Source organism: Galeopterus variegatus, unplaced genomic scaffold, assembly GCF_000696425.1.
Source record: "Galeopterus variegatus unplaced genomic scaffold, G_variegatus-3.0.2 Scaffold278, whole genome shotgun sequence".
NCBI classification, from domain to species: domain Eukaryota; kingdom Metazoa; phylum Chordata; class Mammalia; order Dermoptera; family Cynocephalidae; genus Galeopterus; species Galeopterus variegatus.
In genome coordinates, this window is record NW_007726389.1 from 596,238 (window position 1) to 617,351 (window position 21,114).

Below are 21,114 nucleotides of genomic sequence, written 5' to 3' on the forward strand. Positions count from 1 at the left end.
GAAAAAAGCCCTGAGTTAAAAAAAAAAAAAAAAAAAAAAAAAAAGCACCATAAAGCCCGGGCACTTTATTTTTGGTACAAGTCAAGTGCAGAGGTGCACGGATTGGTATTGTGTATAAAATAAGCTGAGTTAGGTAAACTGTCTCACAAGCCTGTTGAAGACATTTTGTCAAATATAGTCTGGTTTCCCCAAAACAGCCTTCAATTCTAATCTTATTTAAGATCAAAACAGCAACATATCACAATATTCAAACCTAACTGTCCTGGGAAGACAGAAGAAACAGGTGCTAGCAAAGCCCAAGAGTCTGGGACCACTGTACACAGGAACAAAAACTGCTACTGACCTCAATGAGCTCATTAGTTATAATATGTAATATAGTATATATGATAACTGAAACTTTATTTGATGATTCAAGATTATAAAAGAAAGAATAAATCATGTTCCATAAGTTGTTTACTGGAGCAGTAAAAGGTATATATTTTGGAAACAAAAGTACTTTAAAAAATGAGGCTTTGGTGTTTAAAGAGAGATAAATCTGTTAATCAGAAAATTAACTTACGTAGAATACTTAACTCTAATAATGTTAAATAAGTTGAGACACAAGTGACTGGTATTATGTAGGGTCTATAAACAAAAATGATACAGGGATTTTGGAATAGTTTAGTCAGGTCCTTCGCCTCAGGGCAGGTTGGGGGTTGTGCAGCACATTCTTTGTGAATAGGTTGTGTGTGGGTGGAGTTGGTGCGCCTACGCAGCACCGCCACCTTGGCTGGCGTCTGCCTGGGGCATCCACTGCTCTCTGCAGCCATGCTTTTGAACCTACGGCTTCCAAGGACCGGTTATCTAGCTCACAGACCTGCATGTGAGGGGTCTGGTGACCCAGCCTGGCATGTGAAGAGTCTGTGAATGGGCTTGAGGGGTCTGTGAGCACCAGACCCAGCCCTAGCTTGACAACTGGCCCAGTCGGTGCAGGATTATGGGCAGGTAGAAGAACACAATTGGCACCGTGAGCAGGATTCTGACGTTAGCTGTAGTGCCACAAGGGATAACCAACTTAAGTTCAGACCTAAGGTTTTCTTAGAGTACTCAGATGAGAAACAAAAACTAAAATGCTTTAATTAAAAAAACAAACAAAAAACAGTACATAGGATATCTTCCCCTGTCTGATTTCTTACCACAGAAAAATTCTTACTAGGAATTTAATTTCTCAATCATTTTATCCTGAAAGGATGAGAAATATATATAGAAGACTGACATTAATTCGAATTATTAATAGACAAAGTGCTGAAATACTTTCAATCATCCCAAATACATTTTAGTTAAGAGCCTCTTCTCCTTTCAGGTTACTCTAAATACAAAAGGAAAAATAATAATAATAAAAAAAATTAAATCTTTAAAAAACCCCATAAAACCCACTGTGCTATAAAAGATAAGGATAGTGAAATCCAAGGAGAAAACAAAATATGGCCAAAAGTACTTCCATACTAGAAGAGCTTTTTCCCCTTACAGTTTGAAGAATGAAGCCTAGAATACGTACCTAAAATACTGGCTGAATGCTGCTAGGACATTCTTATGAGCTTTAAAGCAGACTCCTTTCACCACCAACATACAGTCACAAAGCAGGCCTTGAATACGCTGCTCGTGCAGTTGCTGGAGGAGGTGGCAGCTGTGCGTAGCAACGGGGTCCATGCTAAACCATTCAAGAGACCTACAGCAGAGAATGCAGATTGATCAGACATTCTTAATGACATCACTGGAAACTAAATGGCACGAAAACCCACCGAATGACTGGTGCTTCACTGTCATAACTCTCTAACACAGTTATGCACAAACATACCCACCCACACGCAAAACTGTTTCTGAAGCATCTACACCAGTGCTATTCAATAGAACTGTCTGCTGTGATGGAAATGTTCTCTGTTTGCTCTGTTAATCCAGTAGCCGTCAGCCACATGTGGCCAGTGAGTACTTGAGATGTGGCCAAGGAACTGAAACTTTAATTTTATATTTAAATAGCCAGCATATCTGACAGTGCAAACCTAGAATATGATCTTAATAGTACTATATGTACGTCTCTTGTGTCTACTTAGGAATACATTGAATTAAAAAAAAAAACAAACCAAAAACCACATACGTAAACATATATAAGGTTAAAAGAAAATAAAAAGCCAACTGGTGAAGATAATATCTGTATTTATTGAACACCTGTATAAAGGTCATGGATTCAGAAATTGATGGAAATTAGGAGCCTATTTGGGGAGATAAGGTACAAGTCAAAACAACTACCACCAGACAATGATAAAAGAGGCATCACAAGCAGCTTGTCCACTCATTCCTGCCTTCGTGCCTCTCTAAGATGCTACTTTAGCAGAGACCTGAGGGAAAGAGTGGGCGGGTATGTGGGGCAGAAACACCAGCAAGCATGAAGTCTCTGAGGTAGGGACTTGCTGGGCTCAAGAGTGGCTGAGTCAGTGGGAGGAGATGACTGAGGGTCAGGTCATGTTGAGCCTCACAGGCCCTTTCAAAAACCCTGACTCTGACTCCAAATGAGACAGGACACATGTGGATAAAGTTTCATCATTCAACATCTATTTATTGACTGATTCCTGCGTACCAGGTTCTAGGGCAACCACAATGAACAAAACATGCCTGGTCCCTCCTGCATGAGGCTTAATTTCTAGTGATAGAAACACACAAAAAAGTGCATGACGCACAACTAAACACAATAGTTACTGCTAGACAACAGAGCACACAGATGAGTGAGACGTGGTCTCTGGCATCCAGGAGCTCAGTCTAGCAGGGGATGACTTGTGGAAGATGAAGAAATGAAATCAGACTGGGACAGGACTAATGGAGGTTAAAATGGCAGTCGGGTACACTGAAAATCTAAAAAGTCAATACCTGCTTTCTCTGCTCTCATTCTCACTGTGTATGCATTACTGAAAGAGTCACTCACGACACCTCAAAGCCAAAATCTAAGCTTTTTAACATGGCCCCTACTTCTCCCCTAGCCTTATCTCCTATGATTGCCCTTATGTGCCGGCCAAAGAGAAGTAGCTGCGGCTCCCCAAACAAGCGATATTCTTGACGGATGGGATGGAGCCCTAGCTCCACCACTCATTAACTACGTGACTTTGGCCAAATGACTTCTCTGTGTCCCACTGTCCTCATCCTACCTCACAGGTTATTGTGACGACCTAATTAGCATCTGCAATATATAAGTATTCAGTAAACGTTATCTATAGGATCACCTGGGGAACTGGTTAAAAATGCAGATTCCTGGGTGCCATCCCAGAGTTCTGTTCTGTCAGTCTAGAGTGGTGCCTGGCTCGGTATCCGCATCATAAGCGTCTGGGCAGTTCTAAAGCAGGTGGACTGTAGACCTCTGCCTTGCAGTCTCCCCCAAAAGCCTTTGGTTCTGATACTCCCTGTCCTGGGAATACTTGACTCACCCCGACCCTTCCACCTTCCAGATCAGGGCGCAGCTGAGCTGTCACCTACTGTCCTGCTCCTCAGAACGTGCTCCCTCCTCCCCACTGTTCCCTCCTTAAGTCTGACTTTGGGGTTGCTCCTCTGTGATCTCACAGCACCGCATACATACTCCGTAAGCTAACTCATCACAGCATTCCTCTATTTGTGTTTTTTTGGTGGCTGACCAGTACAGGGCTTGAACCCCGGACCTCATTGTTACCACTACCACACTCTAACCAACTGAGCTAACCAGCCAGCCCTGCTCCTCTATTTGTGTCTCCAACTCTGCTGTGAGCTCTGAGGGTACCATCTTACTCATGTCTGCCTGTGACAAAGCAGATTCTCAACCATTAAAATGCATGCTGGCTCATCTCTGTTGGCTAACTGATGCTGGTTAGTAATTTTTTTTAATTTACACCTTTTTGACTCCTTCCTTCTACATTCCCTACAGTGGCTATTCTAAATCCTTCACACGGTCTTCATTCCTGCCACATCTGTCTGCTTCACCCATGACAATGACTGTGACTTCACTGAGACAGTTCAGCTGTGTACAACTTAATAGAACCGAAGTGCCTTTCATTACTCAGTTCTAAATTTCCCTTCACCCCCGCCTCTTTCCCTTTGACTTCACAGGATGAAGTGTGCCTCACCCTTTCCAAAGCAAACTTCCCTTCTCCCTTGATCCTGTCCCTTCCTGCCTCCCGCAGGACCTTGCTTCATCGTCCTCCTTTCATCACTTCACTCTGTCCTCCTGATGGCCCATGGCCCCTGCAAACACACCAAGATGTTGAAAACAAAGCAAAACAGGATAACGGACAAAACCTGCCCCTAGGTAAGTCATTCATCACAGGCCTCTCTTTCACTTTTCAAGATGGCAACTCATGCCTCACTTGACTTTCTCACGGCTCCTTTCCTTCCCTGCAACCTCGCTGCCATTCTCTGTGCTGAAATGGACTTTCCCATGATGAAGGTCTCAGTCCTCAACTACCTGCCACAGCTTTCCTGCAACACAAGGCAGTGTAGTCTGCCAACCCCATCCTGAAATTCCTCCTCCCCCAGAACTCTTGTGGCACTCTTCCTACGTCCCTGATCTGTCCCATCTCTATGCTGTACCTCTTCACCCTCAAGCCATGCTAATGACATAGTTCCTTAAGATGTAGCACCTTACCCCTCTTCTCTCTCCCTTGACAATCACATTTATTCTCGGTTTCACCTATTCTAAGTAGACAACTCCTAAATTTGAAACTTTAGCTTCAGCCACCAGTTCCAAATCTCTAACTCTCTGCTAAACATATCCAGTGGCATGATCCCTCATCTTAGAATCATTAAAACTCATCCCCCATCATCTCACCCCTCAAACCTATACATTATTCTTATTTCTCTATTTCTTTATGAAGCTTAGTTTCTGAAATGTAGAGTTTGAAGTATTGGCATGATGTCCTGGCTTGAGACCAAGGTGGGATTCAGAGAATACTGGACTAGAGGTGATGTAATATACAAACAGCAAGTGCTGGGATGGATAATACTGTCCCAAACAAGAATACAGAAAGGAAGGCATGCAGGCGGTGGTCCTCAAGGGTAGGAAACAGTCAGATGAAAAGTAGTCAGTTATCGAACCCTGCCCCACTGATCCCCTGAAAACGCTTCTTGGTTTATTATTATTTTATTAGCTATCATTTACTGACCACTTACTACAGGCCTGTGCTAAGTCTATTGCATCCATTAACTCAGACAATTCAACAAGAACGCAATTATCGCTATTGACAAGTGAAGAAATCGAGAAATAGGGAGTTTAAATAACTTGTCCAACATTATAAAACTGTTATGTGCCAAAGCCAGGATTTGAATCCTGGTTCCTAAACCCCAGAGTCTTATGCTACAAAATCTTCCATGGGAAAAGAGACATCAAAAACCAAAACACAAAACCTTTTTCCACAGACTTAAATGTAAAAATGCAGCAAATATTCTGAATATACATTAGACATTTTCTAGCTCTACAGAAATGATAAAGGAAAAAATTATCCGGAATGACCCCGAGTTATGATAATATACAAAGTTAAGAACTGTTCTACGATTTACTTTTACTACAAAAATTATAACTATTCTATTTTGTGTAAGTTCTCTAAATTACTTCATGATGTCAATCCTGTACCACCCCGATAAGGTTATACAGCTGGAGCATCCCTAATCTGAAAATCTGACATTCATTGGATCATTTTGCATTTTGGATTTTTGGATTAAGGATGCTCAACTTGTATAAAGTGAGTATTCTAAAATCCAAAAAAATCTGAAATCCAAAACACTTCTGATCCTAAGCGTTCAGATAAGAAATACTCAACCTGTAAAAAACTCTGGAAGATGAATTTGTATCTTTTATTTCTTATGTGTCCTGTAAATAACAACTATAAATAATAATGCATACTGTACCTAATAATAATAATTATGACAAATATTTATAAAATGTTTCCTATATACCAGGCACTATTCTAAGCCCTTTACACTTATTAAGTCATTTAACCCCCATAAATAACTGTAAGATAGGTACTGCTATTATCCTTATTTTACAGATGAAGACAATGAGAAACTTGGTGATTTAAAGATGGCCACAAATTCTTTGATGATCCTCCCATGGGATTGTGAGGTCTAGGTCTCCTTCCCTTGAATCTCAGCAGCCTCTGCCTTCATTAGTAGAACACAGTGAGAGTAAGACTATATACAGCTGCGCTTATTTACGGGCCCAGGCCTTAAGAGTTAACAGCTTCCACAGTGTTCTTTTGGAGCACTGGCTCTGGGAGGCCTAAGCCACCTGTAAGATACCCAACTGGAGAGGACACATGAAAGGTAGAAGGCTCATCTGGTCCCAACCAGGCCCAGCCTTCCAGCCATCCCTTCCCAAGGAAGCCATTTTGAACTCTCCAAGGCAGCCCCTTCTCCAGCTGAATACCACTGAGTGACTCCAGGGGTCACCACGTGGAACTGAAGAATTGCCCAGTTGACACTTGCCTGAATTCTTAACACCCCAAACTGTGAGATAGAATAGTTTTTAACTCACTAAGTTTGAGGGTAGTGTGTTGCACAGCAATAGATAACCTGACCAGGTCCCAGGCCATTGTAGTTTCAGCCAGGAACAGGAATACCCCAACCCCCCTCCCTTATGAAGACTGGTATGGAAGCTTCTGTACCCCATCGGGTTATTTGAAAATCACTCTCTTGAGATCACCCTATGCATTGCCTTTCCCCAGCATATTAAGATAACATTTATGCCCTTTTCTTCATATTAATCTGAGTTTGCCAGTTGACTTTTTTAGTGGAGCTTCAGAGGGCAAAAGGGAAGTTCTTCCCTTGGCGGCATACACAAACAAGAATGAGGTACATAAAGGAGCCCTGCACACACAAAAAACTCCTCTAGCACTGATTTTAAACCTCTTGACTAGTCTGTCACTTCTGTTGGAAAATACTTGCCCCCTTGTTCATTCTGATGAGTTCCTTCTGAACTGCGTTCCCCCAGTACCTCAGAATGTGACAGTATTTGGAGATGAGGCCTTTAAAGAGGTAATTAAGTTAAAATGAGGCCATTAGGGTGGGTCCTAATCCAATATGACCGATGTTCTTATAAGAGGAAATTTGGATATAAAGAGAGACATCAGAGCACAGTTATGACCACTTAAGGGCACAGCAAGAAGGTGGCCATCTGCACGTCAAGGAGAGAGTCCTCAGAAGAAATCAAACCCGATGACACCTTGATCTTGGACTTCTAACCTCCAGAACTGTAGAAAAATACATTTCAGTTGTTGAAATCACTGGTCTGTGGCATTTTATGGCAGCCCTACAAACTGATACATCATGTATTCCAGGCTCACTTCCACAGTGAAAGTGAGTCTTACATTTATTGAGCACCTACCAAATGCCTTATCACCCACACACACGCACTCTGGGGTTAATGTTTCCCACAATATCCCGTTCAACTTTCATTCACCCATTTAAGCAATAAACACTTAGTGACACCCACCTGCCAGACCCCGTCTTAAGGGCTGACAACAGCTAACGTTTCTTGAGCACTCGCTAAGTGGAGCACGGCCGCTCAGACCCGTCGCCATCTTTCCAGTGTATCTTTTATTTCTTATGTGTCCTGCCAGACCCCGTCTTAAGGGCTGACAACAGCTAACGTTTCTTGAGCACTCGCTAAGTGGCAGACACGGTGCTGAACGCTTTACGTGCACCAACTCATGACATCCTACAAGGTCCCGACGAAGGAGGCTGTTCTACAGAAGCGGACCTGAGGTACAGAGAGGTCACACCGTCCCAAGGCGGAGCTCCGGAGGCTGAAGCACTTCACAGTGTGACGGAGGTGAACGGGAACCCGGAGAGGGGCAGCCCGCGGTGGGGAGGGGTGGGCATGCTGCGGGCAAAGGCTGGGGACGAGCAGGAGGCCGAAGACGACGCGGCTGGGGTTTCCAGGCCGAGGGAGCTGCACGCCGGAGCAGGCTCGGCTGCTAGGCCCGGGAGCTGTCCTTTGCTTCTGTCACCGTCCGCTCCAGAGCCCTCCGAGGCCGCTCCATGCCCCCCGCCACCTCCTCTCCACCTGCCACCTCCCTCACCGCCGCTGGCCGGGACCCGCCTGCTGCGGAACCATCCCCTCATATTATATTATAATTCTACTTTTCCACAAGCGATTTGAAGTACCCTCATACGCGTGTGTGTGTGTGTGTGTATGACATAGACCTACCTATTTGTGATGTGAAAAAACAAATCAGTTTCTTCAAACTAGGCTCCAAGCTCCACATCAGAATCAGCTAAAATAAATTGCAAAACCCACTTTTTCTCTCCACTATATGACCAATCTGTATGGATGAACAGTTATAAGTACAGACTTATATTATGTATACATGGTAACCATACATTTATTGGAAACTTTAGTACAATAGTGAGTTGCAAATCTTCTCTACAACTCTTTCAGATGTTATTTGTAACACATGGCTTTTAAGAACCATTAGCTAGAATTACTTTTGATGTAAATTGTTTTTTCAATTATTTTCTTTTCCTAGATCTTCTTAGAGTCACAAAAATCTTTACACAATCCTCTTGTTTAAAACAAGACTTAGATAGAAAAGTAATTTAGATGCTTCTACTAAAGATGTTCTTAAAATATTTCTAACACTTAAAAAAAAAAGAGTTCACAGACTTTGCCCAATTTCCCTTTGGAGCATTTATGCATGATTTGGATTTTATTTGGTACACCTACTCTAACAGCAGGAATTCTTAATACAGGAGTATATTTAGCAGCCACTTTGTGAACAGCATGAATAAGGAATAAGCATGACCTCAAATTAAAATATTAGCACAATACTCTTAGCACCCAAAGGCAATGTGGGAGCCTTTGGCTCCAGATTCCATGAATGGTACCCAGCAATATTTCAGGTAACTAATTGAAGTCAAGTCTACGTCGAAAAGCAAACCCATGGGATAAAAAGGTATCAGACCACAAAGCAGAAGCAAGGAATTATGACTCAATTCACTCCATCCCAATCCACATAATTTGAACAAACAGCTTAAACTGCAGTGTTTTTTAAATGGAATAATATTTATCACAAAATTGATTATATTATTTCAGATTTCAAAGTGCCAAGACTGAATTTTATTTAAATTTAAAAATTTGATGTTATTTTTTAAAATTCTCTTGTCTATACATGATTTATTTTCCAGACACGTATTTCAACAACTTATAAAGTACTATTTAGAGAGGGATTTAGGGGCAGCTTTCTTCTTCACCAGAAGGTAAGATCTGGAAATACATCAGTCATTGGTGTCAATTAGTGACAGTTCAAATTGCCAAAGGTATTTGGCAAACTTTAATCGCTGTCAGAACTGTAAAGGTTACTGAGCAGCTTCAGTACAAATCAATTACAACAGTGTTACACAAATGTGAGAGCAAGTGTGTGTGTAAGTGATACGTATGTGGGTGTGCTCATTCATGACAGTTGAATTTTCTGATATATCAGCATTACGTTCAGTTACATATAACAATAACAATGGCAAGAACAATAACAACACTGAAAAAGTAGGAGGTACGTTTATTCGATTTAGGTAGTCCAGAGCTGTGCTTAGCTTCCTGATAATCCTCCCTCCTTAGTGTCACCTCATCTCACAGGATGGCTGCTTGCATGCTAGTCATCATATCCATATAACAGGAAAAAGAAAAGGAAATAAGAATGGAAATCTCATTCTCTTTGAGGATATTTCCTAAAAGTTGCATATAATCCTTGGTTCTCATTGGTAAAAATTTGTTCATATGACCATAAGCATAGGAATCTAGACTTTGAGCTGAGCTGCAAGGTAGTCAGCTAAAATTTGAAGTTTGGAAACAGGAGGAGAATACAGTGGGAACAATTTTTTTTTTCACTTTAAAAAAACATTAAAAGATCCCTTAGCTTCCTAGAAACTAAAAATAATAGACATTCCAATCAAATAATCAAAATAAACACAATTATTTACTGTAATGTAAGCAGAAGAGTTAAAAGAGTTCATTAAATTTTCACTTTTATAGAGAATACTTTGCTGGCATTCATAAATATAAGTGAAGAAATATTTCTATATATCAGAAAACATCCAAATTTTAAAAATCGTATCATTACATTTTAATGAGAAAAAGAGAGGAAGGCAGCTGATTAATTTTTTTAAATGACAAAAGTTAACTTAGAAATAATTTCAGTCCACTCCTAAATCAGAATTAATACTCTCAGTTGGGAGTTATGCTGTCATATTTGAGAGCCACTGATTTGAACATAGTATTTCTGGAAATGATTTCTTTTTAGTAATTACTAACAGTTTATGAAAAGATCTGCAATTTTATTTGTTCAAGTGTTCAAGTAATCTTAACTCATCAAAATGCTAAAATCTTTTATATCAAAGTCAGCTAAGACTTACTCATGTAAATGGCCTGCCTATTCCCTGACAGCTGGAAGCTCTTAGGCTGATCTGCAGCCTCAGCCCCACCCCAAGCAGGGGGACTCATCTGGCATCTCAGCAGGATCCTTAGCTCATTGTCCAACTTTAAGCTACACTCCAACCTGGCAACAAGATTTGAGTGGCAGAGCCTCTGTACTTTGCTTGATGTGAGGCTTTTCTCACATGACGTTCTTCAGAAATACTTCCACAGTATACTGAATGGTCAAGACTGGGGATGAAACTTCCATAAATACTTATAGAAACCCATACCTTATCAAGTAGCTCTTTAAACTGTTTGTTTGAATATCCAATCATTTATTTAATAAACCAACAATGAAAGGTTACTAAAAGACAGGCACTGGAAAGATCAAAGGCACAGTCACCTGCCCTCTAGTGGGAGACACAGCTATTATTGTCAAAATGATAATCCTTACAAATAGTTAGATTCTGTTGCCAAGGAATTTCCATCCATTGTTCTTGAGTCTGAACTCAAGACTCAAACAGTCACATTGGAATCAGTTCCACTTAAACCTACACAGATTCACCCTACAACATGGAATATTTTGAACAGGATCATATTTCCGCCAACATCCCAACCTCCAATGCACCCTCTGTATGCTGAAAATAACCTTCATTTAATATCATACACACATTGTTTTATTCTCTTCCTTGAGCTTTTAAAACCCTGTCCCTTCAATTATTAAAAGAAACTGTTTTCAGTCTTCACTCTCTTTTGGGATAAATTCCAATTTAGGAATAGCTTTCTTAAAATGCAGTATTGAGAAAAGAACACAGTAACAGAATATGCCCTGTTATGTCCTATGCCTGCTTAACAAAGCTTAGTTATTTCATCTAGAGTAGTATGTCAGAATTCGTAACCCAACCCTGCAAAATGCTGCAAACCAATTTAAGGATCTTTTCAGATCATTTTCGAGCTGGTTTTGATTTTAAGTTCTGGAAATTCTAGTTCTCTTAGCTTTGGTACCTTCCTGTAAGGTTCCATCTGTGAGGCAGTCTGGTGTAGCGGGTACTACAATGGGGTTCACTTACTGCTCCCTACTTACTACATTAACTTGACAAAATCACTTTAATATTCTGAACCTTAGTTATCTGATTACAAAACCATGAAAAAAAGGGTCCTTACCCCTTATGGTTTTTGAAGGTGATATCAGCCAACATCTATAAAGCACATTAATTGCCACAGAGTAAGCACTTAACATGTAAAATACCAATTTAGTAGCTCTCTTTTTAGTCATGAGTGATTCAAGTATCTTTGGAATATCCCATCCAAATTGGACTTTAAGTTATCTTAAAGTTATCCAGTACAGGGCCGGCCCGGTGGCGCACTGCTACAGTGCGCCGCTTGGGAAGCGCGACGGCGCTCCCTCCGAGGGTTCGGATCTCACGTGCAGACCGGTGGCTCACTGGCTGAGCGAGGAGCGGGGGCAACACTGAGGGTTGCGATCCCGTTGCCGGTCACGAAAAAAGACAGAAAAAAAAAAAGTTATCCAGTACTGCCTGGTTATTCAATTTAATTCATTAACCACCCAATTTGTATTATGTTTTGTGTTGGGTGCTACTGATTAAAAAATGACTTGTGTCCTAAAGCCAAGAAGCCCAAAGTGTAGTAAGAACCTGATTTGTATAGAAATGGTTACTCCGTGATCACACAAATAGGGCTTGATAAGGCAACATTCCTGTGACCCATCACTTTAAATTCCATTCTGGAATATAGTGCTCCTCACAGCATTTAAGGAGCATTCAATAAATATTTGTTCATGAATGGATACAGGTTCCATACTCAAATATTTTAGGCAAATAGTAATGCTGACATTGTTCAAACATAGTATTCTAGTTTTGGATTTTATGAATTAACTCACTTCCATCTTGAACTAAATTCATATACATTTGCTATTTCTTATTTCTTGGAATTTAAGAGATGATGAAAAGGCACCAGTAACACCTCCTAGAAAAATTATCTAGAAAGCTGATTACACTGGGTTAGATAAACACATACTTATAAAATATTATGTCCTCTTTTTTAGAAAGTAGAAATGGAAAATAATGGTTTGAAGGTTATGCACCAAACTATCTAAAAATTATTATCTCTAGTGAGATCATGAGAGATTTTGTTAATGTCCTCCTATTTTTAAGTTTTTCAAATATTTCATATTGGATGTGTGTATTAGAAGAGTGTTATGATGAACCCTAGTAGGCCAAAGGACACTGGTGAGTGATGAGGACACAGGAATGTGGAAGGTGGAAGATTAAGAAGCAGTGGACAGAACCTAACAGTGTGAGGGTCACAAGATAAAGAATAAGATTAACAGTGAAAGGGATTACAATGATAATAAAGGATAGTTTTACTACTATTATAGTATCTACTTCTCTTTACATTTTGGGTAGGTCATATCTTCACTTTTGTTATTGAGAAAGTCCATTGGCCAATGAAAGTATTGAAGCATAATGACTTTAACCTATCTTCCCAGAATTTAGGTAAAAAATTAAAAATGCATCTTGCTGCAACTTTTTCTCTTTTTTTTTGTATCTCATTTTATGCTTTTTTAAAATTTCTTGAAATGTAATTGATTGTACATATCTGTGGAATACAGCATTTGTTGCAACTTTTTTTAAATATTCAGATTATCCTCAATCATAATAGTGTAAGTAATGTGTACTAGAAAAAATAAATTAAGGGGCCGGCCTGGTGGCGCACTGGATAAGTGCGCCACTTGGGAAGCGCAGCGGCGCTCCCGCCCGAGGGTTCGGATCCCACATACAGACCGGTTCCCGCTCACTGGCTGAGCGAGGCGCAGGGGCAACACCGAGGGTTGCGATCCCGTTGCCGGTCCCCGGTCCGGTACGGGGGCAACACTGAGGGTTGTGATCCGCTGCCGGACACGGAAAAAGACAAAAGACAAAAAAAAAAAAAAGAATAAATGAATTAATTAATCTATGAACCATACATGCACAACCTTGATTTATTAACCAACTAATGAGTTTTCTAAACCCATGACCTTTGATTTTAAATGAGTCAGGATAAATACATTTAGAATTAATGAATCAATAAATCTTCTTATATTGATGTTGTGACCTTAAATCTTTTTCTCTGAAACAATTTGATTGATGATAATTAGATCGATAATAGATGATAAATAAATATATCGGTAGATTGATAATTAACAGAAGTATATCACTCAAGTAAAAGTATTCTTTGATTTTCCCTGATGGAGTCAAAATTTCCTCCCCTGAATTCCCAAAATATCAAATCAATATCTGAGTTATATAACTTCCATATTCTCTTTTGTAGTATAGATATTTACTTACACATTTATTATACTTCCCTACTGTTATTTCTGTGAGTTCATTATCTGTGCCTTATTCATCTTTGTACCCCTACGAGCAGAGTTAAATTATTTCTTAAAGTGACATTATAAAAATACAATAAGTAAAAGTATTCCCCAAAGTTCTGAGAATATTTTGCAGCCTCAATCAACATTTATTACTTTATTATAAAATATTTTGCATTCTGTGAAACTAGGATTGTGGAAATCTGCATTCCAAAGCTCCTCCTTATGTGAGCGGCTTGTGATCACCAGTAACAATCTTTTAAGTATTTTCAATCTTTTCTTATAAATACAATTGGTTTGGGGTTTTTTTTTGTTTGTTTTCTGTGCAATTGAATTCTGTCACCATCCCTCTTCATAGAAGCCTTCATGGATAGGGTCTCATCTTTCTGAATAATCACCGTACTGATAAGTTGTATACCAAAGATTCTCTTCTTAGATACTGTTGAGTTGTAGTTTTCTTTCTAACAATGACATAGTTAATCCATCAAAATTACGTTACACCAAATCTGATTTCATATATTTTTTTTCCTAAAGTAGAAAACTCTCAAGTTGCTTAGTGAAGTGCTAAATGCTTTATATTGACAGGCTACTGCTGTTCAGCAATCTATATTTGCAGGCTGCCAAAATGAAAGCCATAGTTGGATCTTCTTTGTTGTTCACAGTATTTTAAATTACAAATGATGCTGATTTTAATCATCTCTGCTCCATTCACTCACAAAGCTGGTTGCTGTACAAGTCAGCTCTACGATTCTGTATAAAATACTTTTTATTGGGCTTGGTTCTTGCACAGCACTTTACACCTTCAAAATACTTTGTAAACATCAACTAGTCATTTTTTACCAAAAAGGAAAACAAATCTTGATTTTCTGACAGGTATTTGTAAAACAGGTCTAAAGTAAAGAGTTTTCCTATAGATTAAATTTGAAGGCAAGGTATTTACTTAGCTGTTTATTTTCAAGCCAATAGAGTATATTTCACAAAATGATTATCAGTTCTTCACTTTCCATTGTAACTGAGTACATAATTTCAATTTTAGTGATGATATTTATTACAGAAGTATTAATATTAATGACCAATAGAATGTATGCCACATGAGGAAATTTCAAATATCGAAGAATGCTGCTTCACACCCTATACAAAGCAAATGCTTTGTAGCAAAGTTTATAAGACTCAACTAGTCTCAGAGGATTGACTTATGTATGTTACTTCTTCTCCTTCCTGTCCTATGAGTAGCTACAACTTCACTTCGTATAGATGCAGGTAAGACTAACTTGGTCCAAACTTAAATTAGTCCCCAAGTTAACATTAAATATATGAAAATACGTAACACAGCAGGGGTCAAACTAATATATTATTTAAAGAGTGCACTATAAATTTCTTCCTGGATTTCCAAGTAAAATACAGCTTCTGCCTTCATTGGCTCTGCTTTTCTCCCACTCTCTCTTTTAAAGATTTCCTCATTTTAACTTACGCTTTTAAAAGGAAAAGTGTGTATATTCCTCTTGGAAAATGACATATTTTCCCTGATCATAAAAGAAACTCCATGAAGAGTCTAAAATGTTATTAATACCTTGGATATTAATTAGGAGTCTTTTGATTGTGACATAATGCAAAGGAAAGAATCTGTCATTATTGCCTTTTATAGATTTGCTGTTTGAAAACAGAAAGACAAAGGTCATACCAAGAAAACACTTCAAGGCTGAGGGTGAGGAGTGAAACCTTCTCAGTTTGATATCCAGTTGAGCAGCGGCCATAACTCAGGAACTAGAAGTTTTCTGTGATATATACATTAAGGAAGGTCTGAACCACATTTTCAACAATCAAACAATTGAAATGCAAGATAATATACTGTTAAAAGAAAAATTTTAGGCAAATTAAATTTAGCAGAGTTTATTTGAGCAAAGAGCAGTTCATGAATTAGGGACTACCCAGAACCAGGAGAGGTTCAGAGAGCTCCACCCAACAATGTGGCAGGCAGTATTTACAGAATGGAAAAGGAAGTGACATACAGAAACAGCTTACTTGGTTACAGCTAGGCATTTGCCTTACTTGGACATGGTGTGATGAGGCATTTGACTTTATATGTATATGGTCTGATCAACTGACAAGCCTGTGATTGGATGAAGCTCAGCTGCTGTGACTCACTGAGACTCAACTATTCATTACAAGAATATATCCCTTGGGGCCAGCCTGGTGGCTCACTCGGTAGAGTGCGGCGCTTGGGAAGCTCAGCTGCTGTGACTCACTGAGACTCAACTATTCATTACAAGAATATATCCCTTGGGGCCGGCCTGGTGGCTCACTCGGTAGAGTGCGGCGCTTGGGAACATGGCGGCGCTCTCGCCGAGGGTTCGGATCCCATATACAGACCGGTCCGCTCACTGGTTGAGCGCGATGCGGGCACGACACTGAGGGTTGCGATCCCGTTACCGGTCACGAAAAAAAGACAAAAAGGAAAAAAAAAAAAAGAATATATCCCTTAAGTTACATTGTAGTTTGTTTGCTGCAAAGTCAGGTTACAGTTTGCTATGTACCGAGACAGCTTTATGCCAAATTTAATTTAATTTAACAATAGTCATAATTAAAAACTATATGCCTAGAAATTTAGATTTCAGTTAGGAAAGACTACAAATTTAATAATTTATTGAGAATCATGTTTCTAAATTATTTTAAAGGTCTTCATCAGGAAAGGTCAAGTTAGGGACTGAAACGAGATAAATTACTGAATATTTCAATATAAAAGCTATGAATAAATCAAAGTGATCCGCAATATTCAGGCTTCTTTCTTCTCTGTAAGTAACACAAGATTTACTTCTGATAAGCTGATAGAAATATTATGCACATCCATCAGAGTTTATTGACATATCTAGGACAATCTTCAAAAATGCAAAACAATCCTCTTAACAATATGATAATGCAGTAGAATTTTTATATTATATTTTATATCTTATTGATATCTTTGATAGTATTAGCAACATCTTAACAGTGCTCAGGTATCATGCAAAAACATTATTTGATTTCAAAGGTATGGTCTCTGTTCATGCACACATATAGAAAACTGATGTTCTAACTAGAAAAAAGTAGATCTAATAAACTTTAATATTAATATTTAAGAGAACAATATTAGCATTCTGGAAACTAATGTGTTTCCATGAATTCATTATGTGACCTCTAAAAGTAATCTTTAAAATCCCTTTAAACAATATTTCATGCACAGATTTTAATTCCTAAATTATTGTTTTAATCTTTCCCTCCAGAAAATCATCCGTTCTCAGCGGCCAACTCTTTACCATGTACTCAAAAAATAAAAATAAAAAAAAGGTTAAACAGACCTGTTGATAAATTGGGAAGTAAGATGAAAACAAGTGGCCTTTTAGGATGTAGCTTCTGTGTTTCTGCACAGCCCCAAGAAACATCTTTGTTCAAAAGTAAGTAAATAAAAATACCCTTTCCCTGCATTCAAGTGTCTAAATTTCTACAATTTCAGATTTCTGGGTTGACTATTATTAAAAAGTAGTAAATATTCTTAGGAAGAGCAATACTTTAATCTGTGAAATTCTAGAGCTATCAAAAGACATTATTTACTTGACAAATTCTGCCCAGTTATCAGCCTAGTAATTGTCTAAAACAGAAGGAAATTGACTGCTAATGAAGGCTGCTCACTCAACACCTTGCCATCTCTCATATAACTGGTTATAGTATGGTGCAGTTTGTGTTTTACAGCTTCCACATACACCTTGACTGGAGATTGGCATTGACATAATAAAATGTGAAACAGCAGGAAAATGTTATAAGCCAAAGAAGTAGCCTATTTTAACAACCCACTGTCAGGAAAATTTTTCTCACATCAAACCTAAATCTCTCCATCAACAACTAAGTACATTTAAAGCCATTCTCAGTTGTTCTAGGGTTTGGCTTATTTCCTCTTTTTCTTATGGTTAAGACTTTATATTTTCAAAGTGCTATTCAACCACATTTACTAGTCTTTCCTCACAAATATGCCTGCAGTTTAATACTTTTTTCCACTCTTTTACAGATTCTGACATTGAAGCATAGAGATATTAAGAAGCACGTTCAAGGTTACACAGCAAATTAAAAGCCCAACAGGGAATGGGCTACACATAACCTGAGTTTCCAGACTGCTGTTTAGCCAACTGGGCCGCGGGGACTCTCATGGATCAATGAATTACAAAAGGGAAAGAAACTTAAGTTAGAAAATAAAATTATGCAAAAGAAAATGTATTATTAGAATCACAATTTATTTTTCCACACATATAAATATAACATGATGTAATGGTTGCCATTGAACAACTGGGTAGATTTACAGACTGATTAATCTGTCCTCATACTTTCTCACCCATTTATATCAGGCCCCAAAACATGTTAGGAAGTCGATCCTATACCTTAGCCAAAACGAAGCATGTTCTATTGCCTAAGCACTGGGGCCCTTAAATATGGAATTTTTCAGAGGTATGTGTGAGCTTCTCTGGTCAGCTTCCTCCCAGCTCTGTACTTTCCAATCAGTCCCTATGATGGGTATCAGGAAAGAGGGAAAATATGAGAGACTTGGAATTTGAAGGTTAGAGCAATAAATTTGGAGATCAAGAGCTCTTGAACATTACCTAGATACTAAATTGGAATGGAAGCTTACAGTTGCAAGAGTAGGAAATATGATGCAGTAGTAAAATGGAAAACTGAGATTTCAGTAACTCCCACATTAAGATGTTTTAAGAAATACAGTCTGAGTCTTCAGAATTCCAAGTTCCCTCAGTGAAGCATTCTTCGAATGCCCGTAATGTGTCAAGATCTGAGGTAGGTGGTAGGAAATAGCCATGAAAAGTCCTATTCAGGAGCAATAACCTAATTCTGTCTGGAGTGTCAGAAGAGTTTCCACAGAAAAAGTGACATTTTAAGCTGAGAATTGAAAGACACATAAGAATTAGCCAGATTAAAAAGGCTAGTAAGAAGAGTTTTTAGGCATTGGGAATAGGTACCTACAAAGACACTAAGGCAGGAAAGGGCATGAGACAGAAGGAATTGACAAATGTCCACAAGACCCACAAATCACAACAATTCCTTGAACTTGTTAAGACAAGTGAACAGATGTGATGTAGGTGGGGAGGAAGGGAGAGAGGGAGGGGGGAAGAAGAACGGGGAAAGGTTCACAAAAATCAACTACAATGTATATTGAGAAGTTAAAATTTTTAAAAAAAGAAAGGAAAAGGTCAACAAAGCTGCAGGAAGAGATAAAGAGATATCAGGTGAAGTTTGAGCAGTCAGCAGGGAACAGGTCATGACATGACTTATAGGTAATAATGAGTGTGTTTTTTTCCCACTTTATTCTAATGCCACAAGAAGCCTTCATATGTGTTAAGAGGGAAGTAATATGATGGTATTTGAACTTTTAAAAGATCACTCGGGCTCCTGCATGTATTTATCTGTTTTTTATGTTCTTTTCAGGTCCACTTAGAGGTATTTAGATATTGCTACACACAGATCCTTGCTCATGAGGAAGATGTGGCTGTTGGGAGAGTCAAATAATTGAATAATGTGAATTTCCTTGAGTTTCCATAAATTGCTGTAAAATTTAGCTTCCAACTGAAATAAACCAACTGGCACTCTTGGGAAACTCAAAATTATGCTGCCATCAGCTAAACTGAATGAAAAGAAATTAGACATGGGAGTAATAGGCAGCACATTTTAAAATGGTATTTTTTATAGAACTGTCATCATATGAGGAATTGAAACAAGAAAAATTATTTGAATGTGAATTTTTAAAACATAGTTCCACAAAAGCATAACACTAGCAAAAGTACAAAAAATTCTGAATCAGAAAACTACATTCAGAATATGAAATTAAAATCCACATAACAAACCATGAGATAAAATTCAAACATATGAAGCTTAGTATATTATACAATATTTATTCAAACCCATTAAAATATGATCTAAGACTAATAAGATACCACCTTAAACAACTTATAATTATTCATTACTTTATGCCATGACCTCATAATTACATCACAGTAATCACATATAAGCAACATTAAATATTTAATTACAAATAACTGGGAACTCCTTTGGCCCAGTGCATATGAAAGCTTTTCATTTAAATTTTTATTTTAGTTTCACTTAATTTTTCAGTCTCTTAAATTAATAACAAATATGTCAGTACTTTAATTTCATTCTATGTAGATTGTATTTTAACATTTACCAAGCCTAAATAAAATGTTCCTGCTTTAGGAAATATGTTTTTTTTTAGGCATAAAATCATAAATTAACAATTTCCTATGATAAAGAGATTCATAGTTATAACTTTAAAATTCTTTTTCATGACAACAGATCCAGGCAAAATAACAATCTATTTTAAAAGCCACATAATGGCAATATAAGGATTGTAATTGACTTCTGATGACTAGCTCCTAAATTCACACCAAAATGATCTCATTATTGTACTGATTTCCTAAATGATTCTGATCAAGAATAGCTATTAATCAAAAACGTCTGAACAGCATTAAGGTCCAGAGAGATTTTCAGACTACTAGAATATTCTAAAATTTTGGAAAAGTAAGAACAGAGATTCTAATTTCGGAGGCATTTAAAATGCCTAATTTCAGAAGTCTCAATTTTAAAGACTCCATTTTAACAGCGTGAGTAAAATAAAATATCTTTTGCTAGCACCTACTGCAGCTGATGTGCACTTGAAATAAAATATGCTTTGAAAACTGTAAAATGACATGTCATTAAAAAGCATTATGAAACATATTCCACAAAGTTATTTGATCAAGAAATGTAACTCCAGTTTTCTACAAAATTAGTCACTGAGTCCACATTCCTCCCTGTAGTAGAACCTAATTTTAGGCAGTTAACCAAATCTCCTCATTCTCCTTTATACTACTTCTGGAATATGTTCACAGATCAGGGGAGTTAAGTGCCCAAGAGTGATGGTGCATTCTGCCTGGATCATTCACTGTCCCCCAGCATCCACTGAGGTGTGTCTGTTCACATCTAGCCTTCAGTATTAGCTCATGCAAATTATGCTGAATCATTCCTCTTTCTAAACTGTTAAGGTAATCCCAGATTTTCTAATACATTAGTATGTCTCTTGGGTCCACAGGACCATTTTTTCCCTAGGCCCAATTAAACTCAATGGAGCTCAGGTTCAATCGATTCCTCTCTGTCACTTGTATACATCTTCTGCTCCTCCCATGCCACTCCAGGCATGCAGAAACTCTGCCAAGTTTTCTAAGACCTTCTCTACTCAGGGTTTGCTTCCTGTTGTCATGCTCACCACCTCCCTAAACATTACACTGAAAGTGAGAAAAAAGCAAGTCCTAGGAGCACTTGT

The 21,114-nt window shown here is 38.3% G+C and overlaps 1 protein-coding gene across 1 annotated transcript in view; it reads right to left on the minus strand.

Moving 5' to 3' along the window:
• The window catches only part of ZBTB49 (zinc finger and BTB domain containing 49), a 28,322-nt gene extending 20,781 nt beyond the window's left edge, over positions 1-7,541 (minus strand). The window contains exons 1-2 of the mRNA XM_008566927.1: positions 7,481-7,541; positions 1,538-1,708 (exon numbers count right to left, since the gene is read on the minus strand). Of these exons, the coding sequence (XP_008565149.1) occupies positions 1,538-1,689 (152 nt within the window). The 5' untranslated portion in view covers positions 1,690-1,708; positions 7,481-7,541. The remainder of the gene's footprint in view (positions 1-1,537; positions 1,709-7,480) is intronic.
• Positions 7,542-21,114: the final 13,573 nt, after the last annotated feature.